The sequence below is a fragment of the Meriones unguiculatus genome, chromosome 1, assembly GCF_030254825.1.
Source record: "Meriones unguiculatus strain TT.TT164.6M chromosome 1, Bangor_MerUng_6.1, whole genome shotgun sequence".
NCBI classification, from domain to species: Eukaryota; Metazoa; Chordata; class Mammalia; order Rodentia; family Muridae; genus Meriones; species Meriones unguiculatus.
Window position 1 is genome coordinate 158,741,404 of NC_083349.1, and position 19,491 is coordinate 158,760,894.

General features: G+C 39.8%; 2 protein-coding genes across 3 annotated transcripts in view; one reads left to right on the plus strand and one right to left on the minus strand.

Annotated features, from left to right (window-relative positions):
* The first annotated feature begins 473 nt into the window (after positions 1–473).
* LOC110542843 (olfactory receptor 7E178-like) lies at positions 474–2,169 on the plus strand. Of its 2 annotated transcripts, XM_021629330.1 has the most exons (2): positions 474–485; positions 1,252–2,169. In XM_021629330.1, the coding sequence occupies exons 1-2, from the start codon at positions 474–476 to the stop codon at positions 2,167–2,169; spliced, it is 930 nt and encodes a 309-aa protein (XP_021485005.1). The 2 variants fall into 2 exon arrangements, with proteins under 2 accessions (XP_021485005.1, XP_021485006.1); XM_021629331.1 differs by lacking the exon at positions 474–485 and having other exon boundaries at positions 1,222–2,169.
* A 7,154-nt stretch (positions 2,170–9,323) lies between these two features.
* LOC110543744 (olfactory receptor 7E178) overlaps positions 9,324–19,491 on the minus strand; it is a 52,738-nt gene continuing 42,570 nt past the window's right edge. Inside the window, exon 2 of the mRNA XM_060369983.1 lies at positions 9,324–11,096. Within this exon, the coding sequence (XP_060225966.1) occupies positions 10,154–11,041 (888 nt within the window). The 5' untranslated portion in view covers positions 11,042–11,096 and the 3' untranslated portion in view covers positions 9,324–10,153. The remainder of the gene's footprint in view (positions 11,097–19,491) is intronic.

Below are 19,491 nucleotides of genomic sequence, written 5' to 3' on the forward strand. Positions count from 1 at the left end.
ATCTAGCATTGAGACAATATTTACTATTCTATTTCATAAACAGCTAAATATGTTAGGTTCTGTAGTATACACATTTAATAAATTAATAAAATGTCCAGAAATTTTAATATTATTCCATGTTCTTATAAATTTTTCTTGGAACAATAATGAGCTTCAGTTACTTTCATAAAGGTGAATTTAAGACATATTTTGTTCATCTCTGAGAAAACATTGATTTAGAAAATATTTTATTCTTACATGAAGATGACAAATGGAGGTTTCAGATATAGATTTTTCTCTTTACTTCAGTTTACCCACTGAATAAGGAATGTTGAGTTTGATGAGAAAATTAGTCAGGAACATTTAAGATTATAGACCTATTTAAGAAATTTTGCCAACTCGTGACAAGCTACAGAGAGCTCAAAGACATTCAGCTTGAAAGATTTCCTTCAGATTGTGCATGATGAACAGAAAAAAAAACCCGTACTGTATTAATGAAAGCAGGTGTGAAGCATTCATAAACTGTAATTACTGTTCTTCATTGCTACCTTTTCACCAATACCACCTGGAATTTTAGTGTCAGCATGTAACTTCTGTACATTAAGAAAAAAAATACATCTATAAAAAGTCCATTGAAGGCAAATATTTGTATTTTTGGTTTTATTTCAGAAAATACTGACTCAATTAAAATAATAGCTGTGAGTAGATATACACTTGTATGAAGGATAAATGCCTGCAACAAGAGAAACGTACTTATGATTAATTATATGGAATAAGAAATTTTTATACAAGCAATTTTGTCTCTACTGTGTCTAATAGAATGTTTTAAGCTATACTTAGAAAAAATAGATATTTGACTAATTCTTATGATCATTATTTGTTTTAAATATGAATGATATTTATTATTAAATATTTAACCTACAAAATTATGGGTTGATTTGGGTATTTCAGTTAATATTAGAATGTTATCTATTATGTGTAACATCCTGTTTTCAGCACTAAGTAAAAAACTTAAATGAGCAGCAGGCATTTAAGGTACTGAGATATTCAGTCATCTCAAATGTTCTTTTTTCTCTAATGTTCTAGTGTCCAAGAAAACACCAGTGAAGAGGAGTTCACAGCTCACAAATACTACAAAAGTCACTGGAATGCATTGTCTTCAAGAAAAATTCTTAAATGCTGATCATCTAAGAACATAAAAGATTGACACTGTAATTCTCTGTTTGCTTAAATGATATTTTTACTACATGTTCCTTCTTCATGGAGGGAGAGAATCTGACATCTACCTGGGAATTCCTCCTCCTTGGTCTTTCAGAGGATTCTGAAATAAAACCTGTCCTCTTTGGAGTGTTTCTGTCCATCTACCTGATCACGGTGCTTGGGAACCTGCTCATTATCCTGGCTGTTGTCTCCGACCCTCACCTCCACACACCCATGTACTTCTTTCTCTGTAACCTGTCCTTGGCAGACATTGGCTTTAGCAGTACTACAATGCCCAAAATGCTGCTCAACATCCAGACACACAACAAATCCATCACTTACACAGGCTGTCTGATACAGGTGTCATTTTTCTTCTTCTTCGGGTGTTTGGACAGTCTGCTTCTGAGTGTAATGGCCTATGACCGCTTGGTGGCCATCTGCTACCCTCTGCACTATGCCGTCATCATGCACCCCCGCCTCTGTGTCTTCTTGTCTGTGGTGTCACTCTCCATCAGTTTTCTGGACTCTCAGTTACACTTCTTGGTTGTGTCTCACCTTACTTTCTGCAAAGTTGTGAAAATCCGTCATTTCTTTTGTGACCCTTCTCAGCTTCTTAATCATGCTTGTTCAAAAACTTCTAACAATAAAATATTCATTTATATTTTTGGTCTCATTTTTGGTGGCATTCCAGTCTCAGGAATCCTTTATTCTTACAGAAGAATTCTTTCTGCCATTCTGAGTATTTCATCAAAAGGAGGGAAAAAGAAAGCCTTCTCTACCTGCGGGACTCACCTGTCAGTTGTCTGTTTGTTTTATGGGACAGCCTTTGGTGCCTACTTCAGTTCAGCTGCCTCAAACTCCCCTGGGAAAAGCGCAGTGGCTGCAGTGATGTACACCATGGTTACTCCCATGCTGAATCCTTTCATCTATAGCTTGAGGAACAGGGACATCAAGTGGGCCCTGTGGAAGATTTCTAGCAGAAGACTCTAATTTCCATAACATTTCTCATTATTTTATTTTATATGGATAGAAGATAGATCAAAAACAAATACAGGTAATAAAATGACTAAGATGAGATATAGAATATAAGAACTTACATATCTCTCTGCTTTCTCCTTAGATATATTTCTATCATTCTTTTAGATTAATGAAAAAGTTAATATGTGATACCCATTTAATCGTAAGCACTCGGGTTGATGTAGAGGCATTAACACATTCACACTCCCATTATTCATTACATAATTCTCATAGTCATAAGTGGTATTTTCTACCGTTGCAAAATGAACATCTAACTTGTATCTCTATAATTTCTTTGTTGATATAAAAACTAGAGAGGTAAATAATCTTACTTTTAAGACCTAATCATTGTCTAAATTTTTATTTGACTTTTCTTAAGAATCTCAAACAGATTTTAGAGCTGCCTCATTTCGTGTCTGAAACCAGACATAGTGCAAAATTGTCAGGAAATGAAAACTGAAAGTTTCCTATAAAGAATTGAAAGAGGATCTGTCAGAGCAAGACCATCAGCACCCTAGTTGCAGTGCCCAAGGTACCCCCGAGGGACATCAGCTCCCTAGAAAAACTGATGATGGAGTGCTTAAACAGAGATCACCATAGGGAAGTTCTATGATAGACATACTTCTCTAAAATTTGAAAGGAAGTCAAAAGCAGCACCAGAGAAATGATAAAAATCCAGACAAAAATGGTGCAAAAAAAAAAAAAAAAAGGAAAATGGGGAAGAAAGACAAAATAGGTTGAAATGGCCAACTAAGAAACTACAGACTTACGTGCTCTGTCGTGAGAAGACTATCCACTGATGGAGCCAAAGGAAGCCAATGGCATGATCGCACACCCCATCAATAATATATCCTCCCTGTTCTCTTGGAAAATAAGAGGAATATTTTATCAATTATTTACTAACTCATGCTTCCTTTTCCTTCCCTTTTTCTAACCTGGATGGACTGGAGCTTGCTCTGTAGATAGACTAGGCTGGCCTCAAACTCACAGGAGATCCACCTACCTCTGCCTCAAACTCACAGGAGATCCACCTGCCTCTGCCTCAAAGTGCTTGGACTGAAAGTGTGTGCCACCACACCCAGCTGCATATTTTCTACTCATTATAGAAACATTTTAAATGGAGGAATCCCATCCCATCCTAATTTATTTTAATATGGAAATTATGCTTTTAAGATAAAAAATAACTTTTGTATGTTTAGGTTTGGGTACGACCAGAAAATAGTGAATTTTGAACTAATGAAACTGTCTTGAGTATCAGCTTAATATTCCAAAATCTGGTTTAGTTGTATCATACACGATGCAGAGCATACTGACTGATGATTTGCAGTGATAACCACTTAATGTTTTAAAGATTTAAAATTATTTCTAGTCTTACTACTTTTAGCACAACTGTTTGGTAGAAAACATCACTCTCCCTCATCGCCCTCCTGGATATGTTTGCCCTCTGTAACATCTCACATCCTGGTGGTCTGCGTTTCCTAATAATTTTGAAATGTGTTTTTGAAAAACAAAGGTTTAGATAAATTCATATACGATTTAATTGTGAATCAGTAGGAGTTAAATAAAGAATATTTGGACTTGAAGATATTGATACATGACATTCTTTTAAGAAAAAGTTGTATTGAAGTTTTTTAAGATGAATACAGTAGAATAACTGTGAAAAATGAAACAATATACATATATTTTAGATTTTAGTATATACTTTAATGAATGTGTACAAATTAAAGTATTTTTATTCTAATCATTATAACCAATAAAATTTCAATTAGTAAAAAATAATTCAATTTGGGGGAAAAAAGGATGTAAAACAATACAGAGCACAGACTGAATAAAAACTGCATTAAAGTAAAAAAATGAATGATGGTTTAACATTCATGTCATTGTTTCTTCCCAATCACCCTGTACTGTTGTGCTGAGAGTATGTGCAAGGACCAATGACTTCTGCATTTTACAGAAGCAGCAGCAATCATCCAGCTACACTAATATACCAAGATCCTTCCAAGGAAACTCTCAGAGCTGTCCTACCTCTTATGGAACGCTAAGGTAATGGCAGGAACAGTCTATCTTTGATGAAGTACAAATATAAGTCAGAGATCACAGTGTCCACTGCCTGCTGCACAGACATTGGTTGTACTGTTGTGAGCCTTCTAGAGGCCACACCTACTCACAGACAGCAGCCAACATCATAATACCCCAGCAAAGCTAAGGTGGTCATACTCACAATCATGGCACCATAGTTCATCATTGTAGAAGCCAATATGTGACCGCTTCAATACCCAACCTCAGAACCAATATGGAAAGGAAAAGGCCTATCACAACATAGCTCTGTGTATCACATGGGCTGGAATTATTCAAATGTGTCTGAACAATGGGTTCATCCCAGCTTCAGACTGTACTCCAACTGAGAACCTGCCCTGTGACAATCTGTGACCTGCTTAACAGGCGATGGAGTCCAGCCAGTACCATCGCATTGCCACAGAGCAAGGGAAAATATCTTAATTAGTAACTACATACTTGGAAAGAAAGCCTGTGTGTGATTGACACCATCAGTCTCATGTAGAAATATGGAATCACAGGATACAAGCATTCTGCACACTAATAATTTGGAGAATTGTTTCTTAATGTATGTGTGAAAATTTTTGTATTAAATATTTTAATTGTCATGAATAAATAATTGGTTTCACCGAGGCATTATCATACTGCGTTCCGGTCAGAGCCAGAAAGGGTGAGTGTCCCCTGGCCTAAGGGCCTACATCTTCAAACTCTGAGGAAGGCAGTTCTATCTATTTTCCTACTTTGTTTTCAATTAGTGTCTTCTCAAGGGACTAGATACGGTTTGTGGAAAAACTGACGCCTATTGGTTGCCCCAATACTGGCTGAAGTTCCCTTAGTCTCTTTCCAGACCCAGACAGCCCAACCAGGGTGAAGGCATTGATCTTTTAGCCTCTCAAAAAACAAAACTGGTAACAGCAACCACGTAACTGTCATTAGGAAAGCTGCCAGCTTCTTAAATCTGTGGGCACGCTTGTATTTGGCGGGGTGTGCCAACTCCTTGTGGCAAAACTGTCTGGAGAACGTTGACCATTGCCAGCAACACTTCCTATCTTTATCTGTCATGGAGAACAATTCATGACATAAAAAGGACCCTCAAGTTAGGGAAATACATACCCTCTTAAAATTACATGGCATAAAACTCTCCAAAAAAACACAAATCTCATTTTGGGAGGAGGTGCTTCAAACAGCACCTCACGTGGCCACGGGTAATATTTACAACCCGGACTCACGGACCCAGGTCACTTCTCTCACTTGAAATAAAAACAGTAACCAAGGAAAATCCTCTCCCCGTTTTCTGCCCATTTGAGCAGCAGTCCACCCACGCTTAGGACCAGTTACTCAGCCCTCCAAAGAAGCTGCTTCTTTTCAGCCAGTCGAGTCCGGGATTCAGAACCCTCACATCTCAGCCCTCACAGACTTATTAGGAGAAATCAAAACCATGCACCCACCCTTAACCCCCTATAACTTCCGGGAGGGAATGCCATCCAAGCAGCCAGCCCCACCCACCCCTCTACCCTTAATCCAACAACCCAACTGCCGGAAGGACTCCATGATGGAAGTACATAACAAATCGCCTTCACCCTTTCCCACTCTTCCCCCTACTCCACCTCCCGCCAAATCGGAGGGAGTAGTCTCTGCTTCTAATTCCCCTAGCCAACAAAACCACACCCTTCAAACACCCAACAAAAAATGAAAGAGACCTGTTTTATCAGGTATCTTCAGACTGGCTGCAAAGTCCTCCTCTGTGGCCTAACAGCACTGCTCCTCCCTTGGGGGGTGGGGAGGTCAAAGAGCCCGCCATTGAGTTCCTGTTAGAAATAGTCCTTGTTCCCCTCACTATGGGAAACCAATTGGTTACTGAGCTACCACAGGCTACATCCGAGCAGAGGTTCTAGGTTATATCCATACATGGTCCTTGGTTGAATGTCAGTCTCAGAAAAAGACCCTGTGCCCAGATATATTAGGTCCTTGTGGAGCTTCTATCCTTTCCCCATCATAGTAACTCCCCTTCTTTCATATGATTCCCTGTACTCTGCCGAAGGTTTGGTTATGAGTCTTTGTATCTGCTTTGAAAACACTGCTAGTTAGAGTCTTTCAGATGTCTTCAGTAGACTCCTGTCATACGTTCAATGCCATCTGTCTTTCTAAATGAGGATTGATCATCTTACCCCATGTCCGCTCTCTTGATTATCTTTTTTAGGTGTATAGATTTCATTATGTTTATCATATCTTATAGGTCTATATAAGTGAGTATATACCGTGTTTGTCTTTCTCCTTCTGGGATATTTCACTCAGAATGATCTTTTCTAGATCCCACCATTTGCCTGCAAATTTCATGATTTCCTCCTTTTTGATTGCTGAGTAGTATTCCATTGTGTAAAAATACCACAATTTCTGTATCCATTCCTCCGTTGATGGACATCTGGGTTGTTTCCAGGTTCGGGCTATTACAAATAAAGCTGCTATAAACATGGTTGAGCAAGTATCCCTTTTGTGTACTTGAGCAAAGTTTGGGAATATACCTAGCAGTGGTATAGCTGGGTCTTGAAGAAGCACTATTCCTAATTGTTTGAGAAAGCGCCAGATAAATTCCAAAGTGGTTGTACCAGTTTACATTCCCACCAGCAGTGGAGGAGAAACCTACCAATTCTTAAAAAAATAAAATTAAATTAAATTAAAATTAAAAAAATTTAAAAAAATAAAAAAACAATAGAACAAACCAAGCATGAAAAAAAAATAAATAAAAACCTTCAAGTCTCTGAAGAAAGAAATTGAAGAAGATACCAGAAGATAGAAAAGTCTCCCATGTTCAGGAATTGGCAGGATTAACATAATAAAAATGGCCATCCTACCAAAAGCAATTTACAGATTCAGTGCAATTCCCATCAAAATACCAACACAAGTCTTTACCGACCTTGAAAGAACAATTCTAAAAAAAAAAAAAAACAAAAAAAAACAAACAAAAAAAAAAACAGAGTAGCTAAAACAATCCTATACAATAAAAGAACTTCTGAAGCTATCTCCGTCCCTGACCTGAAGTTGTACTATAGAGCAACAGTAATAAAAAATGGTGTGGTGCTGGCATAAAATCAGACTGGAGGATCAGTGGAACCAAATCAAGGACCCAGAACTAAACCCACACACCTACGGACACCTGATTTTTTTACAAAGAAGCCAAAACCATAAAATGGGGAAAAGACAGAATCTTCAACAAATGGTGCTAGTCTAATTAGATGTCTATGTGTAGGAAAATGCAAATAGATCCATACTTATCACCCTGCACAAAAGTAAAGTCTAAGTGGATCAAAGCCCTCAACATAAAACCAGACACACTAAACCTGTTAGGAAAAAAAAAATGGGGAACAATCTAGAACTCATTGGCACAGGAGACAACTTCCTGAACAGAACACCAACAGCACAGGCTCTAGGAGCAACAATCAATAAATGGGACCTCATGAAATTGAAAAGCTTCTGTAAAGTGAAGGGCATCGTCATCAAAACAAAACGACAGCATAGAGATTGGGAAAAGATCTTCACCAACCCTTTATCTGACAGAAGGTTAATATCCAGTATATATAAAGACATCAAGAAGTTAAACAGCAACAAACCAAGTAATCCAATGAAAAAATGGGGTACAGAGCTAAACAGAGAATTCTTGATAGAAGAATATCGAATGGCAGAGAAACACTTAAAGAAATGCTTATTGTCCTTAGTCATCAGTGAAATGCAAATCAAAACGACCCTGAGATTTCACCTTACACCCATCAGAATGATTAAGATCAAAAACTCAAGTGACAACATATGCTGGAGAGGATGTAGAGAAAGGGAAACCCTCCTCCATTGCTGGTGGGAATGTAAGCTTCTACAACCACTTTGGAAATCAACCTGGCACTTTCTCAGAAAATTGGGAATAGTGCTACCTCAAGGCCCAGCTATATCTGAATGATGATCAACCAACAACAAAGACATCTGATCAATTATGTTCTTAGCAGATTTATTCTCAATAGCCAGAATCTGAAACAACCTAGATGTCCCTCAACCAAAGAATGGATACAGAAATTGTGGTACATTTACACAATGGAATACTACTCAGCAATTAAAAACAAGGAAATCATGAAATTTGCAGGCAAATGGATGAAACTAGAAAAGATCATCCTAAATGAAGTAAGCCAGAAGCAGAAAGACATGCATGGTATATACTCACTTATAAGTGTATATAGCCATATAATATAAGATAAACATACTAAAATCTATAGACCTAAAGAAGCTAAACAACAAGGAGGACCCTAGGGAAAATGCTTAATCATCATTCAGAAGGGAAAACAGGAAGACACCAGAAGGGGTAGAAGAGAGGGAACAGGATGAGAGACTACCACAGATGTCCTCTAAAAGACTCCACCCAGCAGGGGATCAAAGCAGATGCAAAGACTCACAGACAAACTTTGGACAGAGCTCAGGGAGTCTTATAGAAGAAGGGGGATATGGAAGGACTCAGAGGGGACAGAAGTCCCACAAGAAGACAAACAAAAGAAAAACAGCTAGGCCCAGGGGGGACTGAGGAGACTGATGCATCAGCCAAAAACCATTCATAGGGAGGACCTAGACCCCTGCTCAGATGTAGCCCATAGACAGCTCAGTCTCCATGTGGGTTCCCAAGTAAGGGGAGAAGAGATAGTCTCTGACATGAACTCGGTTGCCATCTCTTTGATCATTTCTCCCTAGTGGGGCAACCTAACCAGCCCTCAGAGGAAGAGGATCCAGGCAGTCCTAAGGGGACCTGATAGGCTAAGGTAAGACAGTAGGGGAGGAGAACTTCCAGTATCAGTGGACTAGGGAAAAGGGATAGAGAAGGAAGAGGGAGGGAAGATGGAACACAGAGGTGATGAGGGAGAGGGCTACAACTGGGATACAAAAATGAATAAATTGTAAAAAAAAAAAAAATGAAATTAAAATAATAAAAGAAAATACAGTCATCAATACTTTTAAATGATTTGTTTATACATTTTTATTTTATATGTATGAGAGTTGCCTCCACATACGTAAGCATAACAAATGCATGAAGTGCCCACAGGGGTCAGAAGACAACGCAGTATGCAATGGAACTGGAGTTACAAGGAGTGTAAGCCACAACATGGGTAGTATGTATCAGGTGTTTTGTAAGAGCCCCATAGGCATCAGTAATCTTTACAAAAGCCTTGAGCAACCTCATAAAAACAGCCTTGATTACCAATAACCTACATCACATAGACAACATGAATAAAAGCAAATTCTTAATATATAATGTGTTTATTTTGTTCTTTGAGAGTTTCGTACCTGCATACAGTTTATTTGGTCACATTCCCCTCTATGCCCCATTCAACTCCTCCCAGATCATCCCTTCCTCCTCCCGCCCAATTTCACATACTCTTTTTTAACACACTGAGGCCAATAGCACTGCCTATATGTGCCTGAACATGGAATCATCCACTGTAACATGGTCAACCTTCCAAGTACCACACACCAAAGACAGTAAAGCAAACACATGTAGAGCTTTTCTGAAGACACACACACGGAGAGACGACAAGTGTCATTTTCATTTCTATGACGGAAATTTGTATATCACACATATTACACAGCATGGTGTACCCTTTTAATAAGTACGTATAATAAGTATATACTAGTGTAGGCCTATACCCACTAAAATGTGACAAGAAGCTTGTTACAGATTTTCTTATGATATGAAAGGGAAGATGAATTTACTTACTTCCCCCATTCTGAATATATAAGAAAGGAAGCTGCCCAGTGCTTTCAATTGTATGGCTATTAATGAAGTATTAAACATGTGAAGATTCCATAGGTATTATGAGAATTAGGAATTTTGTGATTGAGATAAGCAAAGATATAAAGGGCACAGGTCCTGAAATTAGACTGTTTTTCGGAGGAGCCGCCACATGGCCCTCTTGATGTCCTGGTTTCTTAAGCTGTAGATGAAGGGGTTGAGCATGGGGGTGACCACAGTGTACAGCACTGATGCTACCGCCCCCTTCCTGGGAGACAGCGAGACAGCTGAACTGAGGTATACCCCAAGGCCAGTCCCATAAAATAAGCAAACAACCGACAAGTGAGAGCCACAAGTAGAGAATGCTTTATACTTCCCACCAGGGGATGGCATTCTAAGAACGGAAGAAACAATTCTATAGTAAGAGAACAAAATCCCAGAGATGGGAAGAAAGCCAGAGATGGCACCAACAAAATACATGACTATGTTATTGGTAAATGTATCAGAACAGGCAAGGTTGAGAAGTTGAGAGGGATCACAAAAGAAATGGGAAATGTCCACACTCTTGAAGTAGGTAAGTTGTAATACTACTGAATTATGCATCTGAGATACCAAAAGGCTGATTAGAACAGACACAAAAACCAACAAGCCACAAAGACGAGGGTTCATAATGACCTGGTAGTGTAAAGGATGGCAGATGGCCACAAACCTATCATAAGCCATTACAGTTAGAAGCAGACTATCCAAACACCCAAAGAGCATGAAAAAAGACATCTGAGTCAAGCATCCTGAATAGGAGATGGCTCTGTTGTGAGTCTGAATGTCCACTATCATCTTTGGTAGTGTGGTAGAGGTGAAACTGATGTCGTCCAAAGATAAGTTAGAGAGAAAAAAGTACATTGGACTGTGGAGCTGGAAATCAGAGCTGACTGTCAGGATGATGAGCAGGTTCCCAAGCACTGTGACCAGGTACATGGACAGGAACAGTCCAAAGAGTATGGGCTGAAGCTGTGGATCATCTGAGAGGCCCATGAGGTGAAATTCTGAGACACGTGTTATATTTTTCTCTTCTATATTGCTTGGACACCTAGAAGATTGAAGAAAAATAAATAAATAAAGCAGTACACAACAATGCCTCTGAATATTCAATGGAAGCAGTTTACTGGTAAATTTCACACATTTAGTTTGAGGGTTATACACAGATGTCAATATTTCACAGTTTTACATATTCAGTCATAGAATAATTTTATCACCAATTATTTTCTGTTATTTTTTATTCTATCATATATATTCTATCATACACATATTCTACCATATATATATTAGAGAAACCCAAATGATGTATGTTTGAATAGCAAAATTATTAGCTAAATATATATATATAGAGAGAGACATACATATATATGCATGCATATATAATATATAGCCAAGCCCACACCCCAGTTCCTGGTCCTGAGAAATTTCCCTGGACCCACCCTGATCTGCTGCCTGGAGACCAGCATGGATCAGGGAGCATCAGAAAAGCCAGAGAAGGTTTCAACTGCAGCAGATTGGAATAAATATAGAGACCCATACCATATAACACAGAAAGAGAGAGAGAGAGAGAGAGAGAGAGAGAGAGAGAGAGAGAGACCTTGGGAACACACAGCTCTAAATGGCATATATCCGTCAAATCCCTCCACTCAGAGTTGAGGGAACCCTGAGGAAGACAGGCGGAAAGAATGTAAGAGACAAAAGGAATGGCAGACACCAGGAGAACACAACCCTCTAAATCAACTGAGCAGATCTCAAATGAAATCACAAAGACTGAATAAGCAAGAGCAGGACCTGCACAGATATGAACAAGGTCCTCTGCATACATACTATAGCTTTCAGTTTAGTACTTCTGTGGTACTCCTGAGTGTGTGAACGAGTAGGTCCCTGATTCCTGTGCCTTCCCTTGGAGCTCTTTTTTTTCTGTTGGTTTGCCTTGTCCAACCTCAATGTGATGGGTTTTATTTTTAATTTCGTTTTCTTATGTTTGGTTGTTATCTATTAGAAACCTGTTCTTCTCGAATGAGAGATAGAAGAGGAGGAGTAGGGAACTGAGATGAGCTGGTGGAGAAGAAACTGGAATCAGGATGTACTGTAAAGAAAATTATAAGAATAAAGAGCAAAGTATAAAATAAAATAAGGCCAATATGATGTCCCGTTGGTTAAAGGTACTTCTTTCCAAGCCTGAAAACCGTTAGAACCCTGGTACCAGAAAAGTGGAAAGAAAAAACTGACTCCTACAAGTTCTCTCTCTCTCTCTCTCTTTCTCTCTCTCTCTCTCTCTCTCTCTCTCTCTCTCACACACACACACACACACACACACACACACACACCATGGCATATACCCATCCACACAAGTACATTACTGTAACATGAAATTAAAATAAACTAATTTCTTTATTACAGTTTATTCACGTTGTATCCCTGCTGTAACCCCCTCCCCTCATCCCCTCCCAGTCCCATCCTCCCTCCCACTTCTCACATGCCCCTTCCTTAGTCCACTGATAGGGGATAACCTCCTTCCCTTCTGTCTGACTCTAGCCTATCAGGTCTCATCAGGACTCATTGCATTGTCTTCCTCTGTGGAAAGGCTACAGCCTCCAGGGAGAGGTTATCAAAGAGACAACCACTGAATTCATGTCAGAGACAGCCTCTTATTCCCCTTACTAGGGAACCTACTTGGAAAATGAGCAGCCCATGGGCTTCCTCTGAACAGAGGGTCTAGGTCCTCTCCATGCATGGTCCTTGCTTGGAGTATCAGTGTCTGGATGCCCCCCTGGGCCCAGGTTTTTTGGCTCTGTTGGTCTCCTGTGGAGTTCCTATCCCCTCCAGGTCTTTCTATCTCCCTCTTATTCCATAAGGTTTCCTGTACTCTGGCCAAAGTTTGGCTATGAAACACAACATATCCTTCAAGACCCTGATGGGTAGAGTCTTTCAGAGGCCCCCTGTGGAAGGCTCCTGTCCTGTTCCTTGTCTTCTCCTACTTCCAATGTCTATCGTGTTTGCCCTTCTGAAGAAGGTTTCAACCTTTTCCCTCCTTGTTGTTTAGCTTGTTTAAGACTATAGATTTTAGTATGTTTATCCTATATAATATGGCTAATATTCACTTATAAGTGAATATATATCAAAGACAACTTCCTGAACAGAACACCAACAAAGCACAGACTCTGATCAACAACCAATAAATGAAACCTCATGAAACTGAAACAAAAGACACTGTCATCAGAACAAAACGACAGCCTACAGACTAGGAAAAGACCTTCACTATCCCTATATCTGACAGAGGGCTAATATCCAGAATATGTAAAGAACTCAAGAAGTTAAACGCCAACAAACCAAGTAATCATATTAAAAAATGGGGTACAGGACTAAACAGAGAATTCTTAATAGAGGAATATTGAATGGCAGAGAAACACTTAAAGAAATGCTCAACCTCATTAGCCATCAGGGAAATGCAAATCAAAACAACCCTGAGATTCCACCTCACATCCATCATAATAACCAAAATCAAAAACTCAAGAAACAATACATGCTGGAAAGGATGTGGAGAAAGGGGAACACTCCTCCATCGCTAGTGAGAATGTAAACTTGAACAACCACTTTGGAAACCAATCTAGCACTCTCTCAGAAAATTAGGAATAGTACTACCTCAAGATCAAGCTATACCACATATATCTGAAAGATGCTAAACCATACAACAAGGACATTTGCTCAGCTATGTTCATAGCAGCTTTATTCATAATAGCCAGAATCTGAAAACAACCTAGATATCCCTTAACTGAAGAATGGCTACAGAAATTGTGGTATAATGGAATATTACTCAGCAATTAAAAACAAGGAAATCATAAAATCTGTAGGCAAAGGTGGGAACTAGAAAAGATCATCCTGAGTGAGGTAACCCAGAAGTCAAAATGACTTTTGACAAACAAAAGAAATAACCTGAAAGTGGAAGTGGAATCAATATAGAAAAGCCAACCTGAGAGAATCTGAAAATAAAAACCTACAGACTTGAACAGGAACCTCAACGGCAAGACTCACCATGGAATACAAGGGACTGAATAGACAATCTAAGACACTGAAGACAGGATAGAAAAAAAGTATAACTTGGCCAAAGAAAAATTTAAATCTAAGGAATTCCTGGCACAAGCATTGGGGACAAGCATTCTCTCTTCACTTGGCCAAAGAAAAATTTAAATCTAAGGAATTCCTGGCACAAGCATTGGCACAAGCATTCTCTCTTCATTTCTCTTATTCACAGATTTGGTCAGTATTATTCACAGACCAAATCTGTGAATAATAGAAATGAAGAGAGAAGAAAAAGCACAGATCAAAGACACAGGAAAATATTTTCAACAAAATAATAAAAGAAAATTTGCCTAAACTAAAAAAGAGAGTAAGTATCAAGGTACAAGAAGCATACAGAACACCAAAGAGACTAGACCAGAAAATAAATTCCCCTCAGCACACACTGACCAAAACACTAAACATATAAACAAAGAAAGAATAGTAAAAGCTGCAAGAAAATATGAAGTAATATACAAAAGCAGACCTAGTATAATAATATCTGATGCCTCAGTGGAAACTCCAAACCCAGAACAGCCTAAACAGATGTTCTACCAACTCTAAGAGACAAAAGATGCCAGATATTATATGCAACAAAACCTTAGGTCACAGTAGATATCAAAAAAAAAAAAACTATTTAAAAGTATCTATTTTACAAACTCAGCCCTTCAGAAGGGGCTAGAAGGAAAGCTTCTTCAACCTGGAGAGGTTAAACACACTTAAGAAATCAAAAGACTTATGGGCAATCTTTGGGCAAAGTGCAGGGAATCTTAGGAAAGAAGTGGGAAACAGTAAGATCTGGAGTGGACAGGAACTCCACAAGGACAGCAACAGTACCAAAAAATCTGAGCATAGGGGTCTTTCCTGAGACTGATATTCCAACCAAGGACTATGCATGGAGATAACCTAAGACCCCTGCACAGATGTAGCCCATGGCAGTTCAGTATCCAAGTGGGTTCCATTGTAATAGAACAGGGACTGTCTCTGACATGAACTGATTGGCCTGCTCTTTGATCACCTCCCCCTGAGGGGGAAGCAGCATTACCAGGCCACAGAAGAGGACAAGGCAGCCACTCCTGATGAGACCTAATTGACTAAGATCAGAAGGAAAAGAAGACCTCCCCTATCAGTGGACTTGGGGAGGGGCATGCATGCAGAGGGTGGAGGAAGGGAGGGATTGGGACAGGAGGAGGGAGGGAACCAGAGGGGGGATACAAAGTGAATAAAGTGTAATTAATAAAGAAAAAAAAGGAATCAAAAGAAATAAATAATCCCACATCAACATATCAAAGGGGGGCAGGAACACACCTAAACAACAAAGTAACAAGAATCCTCAAACACTGCTGACTGACAACTCTCAATATCAATGGTCTCAATTCCTTAATGAAACGACAGAGAGTAACGCAGTGGATCTGTAAACAGGTTCCACCTTTCTCCTGCACCCAAAAAACATACCTTAACATCAAGGGTAAACATCACCTCAGGGTAGAGGGTTAGTAAACGGTAGTCCAAGAAAACAGACCTAAAAACAAGTTGGTGAAGTCATTTTAATATCTGACAAAATAGACTTCAATCCAAAAGTAATCAGAAGAGATAGGTAAGGGCACTACACATACATTAAAATGAAAATACACCAAGAGGACATTTCAATTTTAAACATCTATGCCCCAAATACAAGGACACCCAAATATGTTAAAAAAAAAAAAAAAAAAAAACACTGTAGGTTAAATCACATGTTGACACTCACACACTGCTGTGGCGTAGACTTCAGTATCCCACTCTTGCCAACTTACAGGTCTTCCAGACAAAAAACAAGCAGAGCAATACACAGCTAACAGATGTTTGTAAACCAAATGGACCTAACAGGTGTTTACAAAACATTTCACCCAAATACAAAAGAACGTAACTTCTCAGCACCTTCTGGAACTTTCTCCAAAACTGGACACATACTCAGACATAGTCTGCGTCTCAACAAGTCTCAAAAAATAGAAGAAAATCGAAACAGCATCCTGCATCTATCTGACCACCGTGAATTAAAGCTGGATATAAACAACAGAAAAAAAAAACCAAAAAAATTACAAACTTATGGAAACTGAGCTACTCTACTGAATGAAAAAGAGGTCAAAGCAGAAATTTTAAAAGAAACTAAAGATTAAATACTTTCTATAATTGAGTGAAAATGAATACACACAGTACTCAAAACCACGGGCACAATGAAAGAGACTCTAATACACTAATTCGCAGCCCTAAGTTTGCTAATAAAAAAAAAAATGAAGCTATCTCATAATAGCAAATTAACAGTTTACTGACAAGCTCCTAAACAACAGCAATTCACATGGCAAGAAGTAATCAAACTCAGGGCTGAAAGCAATAAAACAAAAACAAACAAACAAAAAATGACAATACAAAGACTCAATGCTGAGTAGTATTCCATTGTGTAAATGTACCATAATTTCTGTATCCATTCCTCAATTGAGGGACATCTGAGTTGTTTCCAGTTTCTGGCTATTACAAATAAAGCTGCTGCAAACGTGGTTGAGCAAACCCTTGTTGTATACTTGAGCATGTTTTGGATATATGCCTAGCAGTGCTATAGCTGTATCTTGAGGAAGCACTATTCCTAATTGTCTGAGAAAGTGCCAGATTGATTTCCAAAGTGGTTGTACATTCCCACCAGCAATGGAAGAGGGTTCCCCTTTCTTCACATTCTCTCTAGCATGTGTTGTCATCTGAGTTTTTTATCTTAGCCATTCTGATGGGTGTAAGGTGAAATCTCAGGGTTGTTTTGATTTGCATTTCCCTGATGACTAAGGATGTTGAGCATTTCTTTAAGTGTTTCTCTGTCATTCAATATTCCTCTGTTGTGAATTCTCCTTTTAGCTCTGTACCTCGTTTTTTAATTGGATTACTTGGTTTGTTGGTGTTTAACTTCTTTTTTTTTAATTTTTTATTTAACTTTTATTAATTACACTTTATTCATTTTGTATCCCCCCATAAGCCCCTCCCTCTTCCTCTCCCGGTCCCCTCCCTCCTCCCCCCCCTTTCTGCATGCATGTCCCTCCCCAAGTACACTGATGGGGGGGGTCCTCCTCTCCTTCTTTCTGATCTTTTTTTTTTTTCAATGCAGTTTATTCAGGAACCTTGAACAATCCTCGGACCCTGGGGAAAGCCAGCCCACAGCTTAAATAGCCTCTGGGTAGCCAACCCAGGCGTGCCACGTGGGCAATGCAGATAGGTCCACATACATTGAAGCAAGCCAGATCCTCAGCCTTAGCCAAATGTGGAATTGTTCGTGACAGAGAGCACTCACCATCGGGAAGGTGGAAGGCGGAAACCAGCTCCATCTTTAAGGCATAGCATTCCGCAGCTCTCTACAGTTCCCCCTTTTTGTTTTAGACGCATCAGGCAAGAGTAGAGGTCTGATCTCTGATATTAGAAATAAATTGGGACTTTGTACCGATGTTCATTTAGGTGTCATCCACCCAAAGAGCATCAGACCCGTCTGATACCTTTTTCTCAGAGGCGGGACCTGGGGCATCAACCCGCATGCTATCAGACATGCTCTTCTCTGGGTCCAAAGCAGCTGACCCTGAGTGCAGTGCTTAGCCTCGCATCCTGAGCATAACATTTTAGCTTTTTATGGTATCCAACCATGCTTGGGGAGAATGTCCTGCTTCAATGGCTGTAAAGGCCTGAATGGTCATAGCTGCATTACGCTGTTGTGAGACTCTAATCTTGCATATATACCACAGGCAAACCAAGGAGACCAACACCAGAAGGCCTGCTAACGCTCCCATGCCCGCCCATTCCTTCAGATGATTCGGTGTTTAACTTCTTGAGTTCTTTATATATTCTGGATATTAGCCCTCTGTCAGATATAGGGTTGGTGAAGATCCTTTCCCAATCTGTAGGCTGTTGTTTTGTTCTGACGACAGTGTCCTTTGCTTTATAGAAGTGTTTCAGTTTCATGAGATCCTATTTATTGATTGTTGCTCTTAGAGCCTGTGCTGTTGGTATTCTGTTCAGGAAGTTGTCTCTTGTACCAATGAGTTCAAGACTCTTCCCCACTTTTTCATGAAATTTGCATGCAAATGGTGGAAACTGGAAAAGATTATCATGAGTGAGGTATCCCAGAAGTAGAAAGACACACATGCTGTATACTCACTTATAAGTACATATTAGATATATAATATAGGATAATCATACTAAAATCTGTACACCTAAAGAAGATCATCAAGAAGGAGGACCCTGGTTAAGATAATCAATCTTCATTCAGAAAGCCAAACAGGATGGACATCAGAAAAGGGAGAAAACAGAGAACAGAACAGGAGCCTACTACAGAGGGCCTCTGAAAGACTCTATCCTGCAGAGTATCAAAGCAGAGGCTGAGACTCATAGCCAAACTTTGGGTAGAGTGCAGAGAATCTTATGAAAGAAGGAGGAGATAGAAAGACCTGGAGGGCAAAGGAGCTCCACAAGGAGAGAAAAAAAATCTGGACCCACGGATTCTGAGACTGATACTCCAACCAAGGACCATTTCCAATTTGGTGGAGAACAAATTGGAAATTCCAATTTGGTGGAGAACAAATTGGAAATCTAAAAGAAATTGATAATTTTCTTAATACATACCCTTACCAAAAGTACATCAAGAGCAGCTAAGCAATTTAAACTGAAAGACTCCCAGGAGCCTATCTAGACGGGGAGACCCCGCTTCCCAAGGAACAGCGAGACCAGCCTTCGGATGCAAGCCGCAAGAGGTTTATTTTGATACACGGGTACCCGGGGCGACCAAGCCTATCAGAGGACTTGCGCGCCTCTCAGTTGGGGTGACGGGTTTTTATAGGGCTCGGGAGCAGGAGGCGCGGTTACAGAAGCGAGAAGCATAGTTACAGGGGTCTGATTGGGTGGTTTGAACAAAGCCATAGTTAAGTCACGTACCCAGAACAAGGAAGGCGGGAAGGCAGATTGTGAGCCAAGTCACGTACCCACCCGGAACCGGAAGGCGGGAAAGAATGCAGCGAGGTAGCTCTTGCTATACCGCGCCTACTCTACATAGTGTTAACAATCGCTGCTTATCTTTTGGTCTTTCAAAACATACTTATAAAACCTAGTGAGACTAATACTTCAACCAACAACCATGAATGGAGACAACCTAGAACCCCTGCACAGCTGTAGCCCGTGGTATCTCAGTCTCTAAATGGAATCCCTCGTAAGGGGAACAGGGACTGTCTCTGACATGAACTCAGTGGCCGACTCTTTGATCACCTCCCCCTGAGTGGGGTGGCAGCCTTACCAGGCCACAGAGGAAGACAAAACAGCCAGTCCTTATGAGACCTGATAGGCTAGGGTCAGATGGAAGGGGAGGAGGACCTTCCCTATCAGTGGAC